Here is a 6,000-nt window from a genome sequence, read left to right as displayed (position 1 = left end):
TAGTGCACTACTTTAGACCAGAGCCCTATAGAACCCTATTCCCTATATAGTGCACTACTTTAGACCAGGGCCCTATAGAACCCTATTCCCTATATAGTGCACTACTTTAGACCAGAGCCCTATAGAACCCTATTCCCTATATAGTGCACTACTTTAGACCAGAGCCCTATAGAACCCTATTCCCTATATAGTGCACTACTTTAGACCAGGGCCCTATAGAACCCTATTCCCTATATATATAGTGCACTACTTTAAACCAGAGCCCTATAGAACCCTATTCCCTATTGTGCACTACTTTAAACCAGAGCCCTATAGAACCCTATTCCCTATATGATAGTGATTTTAGACCAGGGCCCTATAGAACCCTATTCCCTATATATATAGTGCACTACTTTAGACCAGGGCCCTATAGAACCCTATTCCCTATTGTGCACTACTTTAGACCAGGGCCCTATAGAACCCTATTCCCTATATAGTGCACTACTTTAGACCATGGCCCTATAGAACCCTATTCCCTATATAGTGCACTACTTTAGACCAGGGCCCTATAGAACCCTATTCCCTATATAGTGCACTACTTTAGACCAGAGCCCTATAGAACCCTATTCCCTATATAGTGCACTACTTTAGACCAGGGCCCTATAGAACCCTATTCCCTATATAGTGCACTACTTTAGACCAGAGCCCTATAGAACCCTATTCCCTATATAGTGCACTACTTTAGACCAGGGCCCTATAGAACCCTATTCCCTATATAGTGCACTACTTTAGAACAGGGCCCTATTCCCTATATAGTGCACTACTTTAGACCAGGGCCCTATAGAACCCTATTCCCTATATAGTGCACTACTTTAGACCAGAGCCCTATAGAACCCTATTCCCTATATAGTGCACTACTTTAGACCAGGGCCCTATAGAACCCTATTCCCTATATATATAGTGCACTACTTTAAACCAGAGCCCTATAGAACCCTATTCCCTATATATATAGTGCACTACTTTAAACCAGAGCCCTATAGAACCCTATTCCCTATATATATAGTGCACTACTTTAGACCAGGGCCCTATAGAACCCTATTCCCTATATATATAGTGCACTACTTTAGACCAGGGCCCTATAGAACCCTATTCCCTATATATATAGTGCACTACTTTAGACCAGGGCCCTATAGAACCCTATTCCCTATATAGTGCACTACTTTAGACCATGGCCCTATAGAACCCTATTCCCTATATAGTGCACTACTTTAGACCAGGGCCCTATAGAACCCTATTCCCTATATAGTGCACTACTTTAGACCAGAGCCCTATAGAACCCTATTCCCTATATAGTGCACTACTTTAGACCAGGGCCCTATAGAACCCTATTCCCTATATAGTGCACTACTTTAGACCAGAGCCCTATAGAACCCTATTCCCTATATAGTGCACTACTTTAGACCAGGGCCCTAGGAACCCTATTCCCTATATAGTGCACTACTTTAGAACAGGGCCCTATTCCCTATATAGTGCACTACTTTAGACCAGGGCCCTATAGAACCCTATTCCCTATATAGTGCACTACTTTAGACCAGAGCCCTATAGAACCCTATTCCCTATATAGTGCACTACTTTAGACCAGGGCCCTATAGAACCCTATTCCCTATATAGTGCACTACTTTAGACCAGGGCCCTATAGAACCCTATTCCCTATATAGTGCACTACTTTAGACCAGAGCCCTATAGAACCCTATTCCCTATATAGTGCACTACTTTAGACCAGGGCCCTATAGAACCCTATTCCCTATATAGTGCACTACTTTAGACCAGGGCCCTATAGAACCCTATTCCCTATATAGTGCACTACTTTAGAACAGGGCCCTATTCCCTATATAGTGCACTGCTTTAGACAGGGCCCTATTCCCTATATAGTGCACTGCTTTAGACAGGGCCCTATTCCCTATATAGTGCACTGCTTTAGAACAGGGCCCTATTCCCTATATAGTGCACTGCTTTAGACAGGGCCCTATTCCCTATATAGTGCACTGCTTTAGAACAGGGCCCTATTCCCTATATAGTGCACTGCTTTAGAACAGGGCCCTATTCCCTATATAGTGCACTGCTTTAGACAGGGCCCTATTCCCTATATAGTGCACTGCTTTAGACCAGGGCCCTATTCCCTATATAGTGCACTGCTTTAGAACAGGGCCCTATTCCCTATATAGTGCACTACTTTAGAACAGGGCCCTATTCCCTATATAGTGCACTACTTTAGACCAGGGCCCTATTCCCTATATAGTGCACTGCTTTAGACCAGGGCCCTATTCCCTATATAGTGCACTGCTTTAGACCAGGGCCCTATTCCCTATATAGTGCACTGCTTTAGACAGGGCCCTATTCCCTATATAGTGCACTGCTTTAGACCAGGGCCCTATTCCCTATATAGTGCACTGCTATAGACAGGGCCCTATTCCCTATATTGTGCACTGCTTTAGACCAGGGCCCTATTCCCTATATAGTGCACTGCTTTAGACAGGGCCCTATTCCCTATATAGTGCACTGCTTTAGACCAGGGCCCTATTCCCTATATAGTGCACTGCTATAGACAGGGCCCTATTCCCTATATAGTGCACTACTTTCGACCAGAACCTTATGGGCCCCAAATAGGGAAAAGGGTGCCATTTGTAACTCATATAAAGCTGAGTGGTGAGACACACTGTCTGTAACCACCTGCTGATCTTGTACTCTAGCTCTATAGTGTCTGACCCCCTGAGTCCGGGGGACAGTTCTCCCTGCGTAGCCAGATGTCCTCACCTTCCTCCCTAGCCCCTTGGTCATCCAAACTCATCCCAGCTAGGCCACGCTGCTTCCCCAGGTGGGAAAGTCTCATCCCTGGGGTGGTGGTCCCCATGGCTCCCTGGGGCTGGGGGTGTTTAAGGCCCCTCTCTTGGCCTTCCTCTCCCAGGGACAGGGCCCCGATAGGCCCATCTAGGTCTGTGTTGGACACTGATTCAGTGGAGGTTCCTCTGACAGACAGGCAGAAATCATCATCACCACTAAACATCTCTGTTTCTTTCACGTCTCCTCCTCTTTTCACCTCCGCCTCCTGCTGCGCCTCCTGCTGCGCCCCGTAGCGCTCCAGGTCAATCTGCTCCTCCACCCAGCGGTCTGTATCCCCTGCCTGCACCTCCCCCTGTTCCTTTCCTTCCATTTGTCCCTGTCCATCAGGCTCTTCAGAAGACAGTAGAGACAGAGGGGACTCCTGGTCCGGCTCGCCGTCGAAGACTATGTCTGTGTCGATAGTGAAACGGTTCCTCACCAGTTTCCTCCGGCCCAGGGTCCTCGCCGGGTCTGATGCTGCAGAGGGAAGAGAAACAGACATCAAGGTTTCAGTGGGATGAATGGTCAATAACGTCAATAGATGACATATAAAATATAAGCTAAGCTAGCTGTTAGCGGTTACCGGCTTTAAATCACACTGACACAAGCACACAGACGACCCACGTCCAATCACATAATCCCCCCCCCACGCCTCTTCCCTCCCGACAGCACCTACCCGCTCTGTTCATGTCAGGTCTGGCTCCCTTCAGGGCACAGAGGCGTTTGCCTCCGAAGGGGACATACTGCTGGTTGGGAGGTAGAGACTCTGTCTTCATCAGCTGGCGCCGTTGTTTATCTCTCAGGATGGAGTGGACTGTCTTCAGGAAGTCCTTCTTACTGTCCACAGAACTGGACGAAAGAGAGATTTGAAAAGATTTGGCATGGGGTTCCCAGATCCTCAAAAAGTTATACAGCTGCACCATCGAGAGCATCCAGACAGGTTGCATCACCGCTTGGTAATGGCAACTGCTCGGCATCTGACCGTAAGACGCTACAGAGGTTAGTGCGTACGGCCCAGTACATCACTGGAGCAGGGCATCCTGCCATGCAGGATCTATATACCAGGCGGTGTCAGAGGAACCTAAAGTCATATACTGTTCTCTCTGTTATGGGGGTACCGGTACCCCCTGTATATAGTCTCATTACTAACCTGTACCCCTGTATATAGTCTCATTACTAACCTGTATCCCCACACATTGACTCGGTACCGGTACCCCCTGTATATAGTCTCATTACTAACCTGTATATAGTCTCATTACTAACCTGTATCCCCACACATTGACTCGGTACCGGTACCCCCTGTATATAGTCTCATTACTAACCTGTATATAGTCTCATTACTAACCTGTATATAGTCTCATTACTAACCTGTACCCCTGTATATAGTCTAATTACTAACATGTACCCCCTGTATATAGTCTCATTACTAACCTGTACCCCTGTATATAGTCTCATTACTAACCTGTACCCCCTGTATATAGCCTCATTACTAACCTGTACCCCCTGTATATAGTCTCATTACTAACCTGTACCCCTGTATATAGTCTCATTACTAACCTGTATATAGTCTCATTACTAACCTGTATATAGTCGCATTACTAACCTGTATATAGTCTCATTACTAACCCGTACCCCCTGTATATAGTCTCATTACTAACCTGTGCCCCCTGTATATAGTCTCATTACTAACCTGTACCCCTGTATATAATCTCATTGCTAACCTGTACCCCTGTATATAGTCTCATTACTAACCTGTACCCCTGTATAATAATATAATAATAATATATGCCATTTAGCAGACGCTTTTATCCAAAGCGACTTACAGTCATGTGTGCATACATTCTACGTATGGGTGGTCCCGGAGATCGAACCCACTACCCTGGCGTTACAAGCGCCATGCTCTACCAACTGAGCTACAGAAGGACCACATTACTAACTTGTACCCCTGTATATAATCTCATTACTAACCTGTACCCCCTGTATATAGTCTCATTACTAACCTGTGCCCCCTGTATATAATCTCATTACTAACCTGTACCCCTGTATATAGTCTCATTACTAACCTGCACCCCTGTATAGTCTCATTACTAACCTGTACCCCTGTATATAATCTCATTACTAACCTGTACCCCTGTATATAGTCTCATTACTAACCTGTACCCCTGTATAATAATATAATAATAATATATGCCATTTAGCAGACGCTTTTATCCAAAGCGACTTACAGTCATGTGTGCATACATTCTACGTATGGGTGGTCCCGGGGATCGAACCCACTACCCTGGCGTTACAAGCGCCATGCTCTACCAACTGAGCTACAGAAGGACCACATTACTAACCTGTACCCCTGTATATAATCTCATTACTAACCTGTACCCCTGTATATAGTCTCATTACTAACCTGTACCCCCTGTATGTAGCATCATTACTAACCTGTACCCCCTGTATATAGTCTCATTACTAACCTGTACCCCCCACACATTAACTCGGTACCGGTACTCCCTGTTTATAGTCTCATTACTAACCTGTATCCCCACACATTGACTCGGTACCGGTACCCCCTGTATATAGTCTCATTACTAACCTGTATCCCCACACATTGACTCGGTAACCCCTGTATATAGTCTCATTACTAACCTGTACCCCTGTATATAGCCTCATTACTAACCTGTACCTCCTGTATATAGCCTCATTACTAACATGTACCCCCTGTATATAGTCTCATTACTAACCTGTGCCCCCTGTATATAGTCTCATTACTAACCTGTACCCCCTGTATATAATCTCATTACTAACCTGTACCCCTGTATATAGTCTCATTACTAACCTGTACCCCTGTATATAGTCTCATTACTAACCTGTACCCCTGTATATAGTCTCATTACTAACCTGTACCCCCTGTATATAGTCTCATTACTAACCTGTACCCCTGTATATAGTCTCATTACTAACCTGTACCCTGTATATAGTCTCATTACTAACCTGTACCCCTGTATATAGTCTCATTACTAACCTGTACCCCTGTATATAGTCTCATTACTAACCTGTACCCCCTGTATATAGTCTCATTACTAACCTGTACCCCTGTATATAGTCTCATTACTAACCTGTACCCCTGTATATAGTCTCATTACTAACCTG

The 6,000-nt window shown here is 45.2% G+C and overlaps 1 protein-coding gene across 1 annotated transcript in view; it reads right to left on the bottom strand.

The window, feature by feature from the left end:
* Positions 1 to 2,684: 2,684 nt before the first annotated feature.
* Positions 2,685 to 6,000, bottom strand: part of LOC124004974 (rho guanine nucleotide exchange factor TIAM1-like) — a 114,558-nt gene continuing 111,242 nt past the window's right edge. Inside the window, 2 exon segments of the mRNA XM_046313776.1 lie at positions 2,685 to 3,336; positions 3,536 to 3,708. Of these exon segments, the coding sequence (XP_046169732.1) occupies positions 2,732 to 3,336; positions 3,536 to 3,708 (778 nt within the window). The 3' untranslated portion in view covers positions 2,685 to 2,731.

This window comes from Oncorhynchus gorbuscha, linkage group LG19 (genome assembly GCF_021184085.1).
Source record: "Oncorhynchus gorbuscha isolate QuinsamMale2020 ecotype Even-year linkage group LG19, OgorEven_v1.0, whole genome shotgun sequence".
NCBI classification, from domain to species: domain Eukaryota; kingdom Metazoa; phylum Chordata; class Actinopteri; order Salmoniformes; family Salmonidae; genus Oncorhynchus; species Oncorhynchus gorbuscha.
This window is presented reverse-complemented; position numbering and strand designations above follow the sequence as displayed.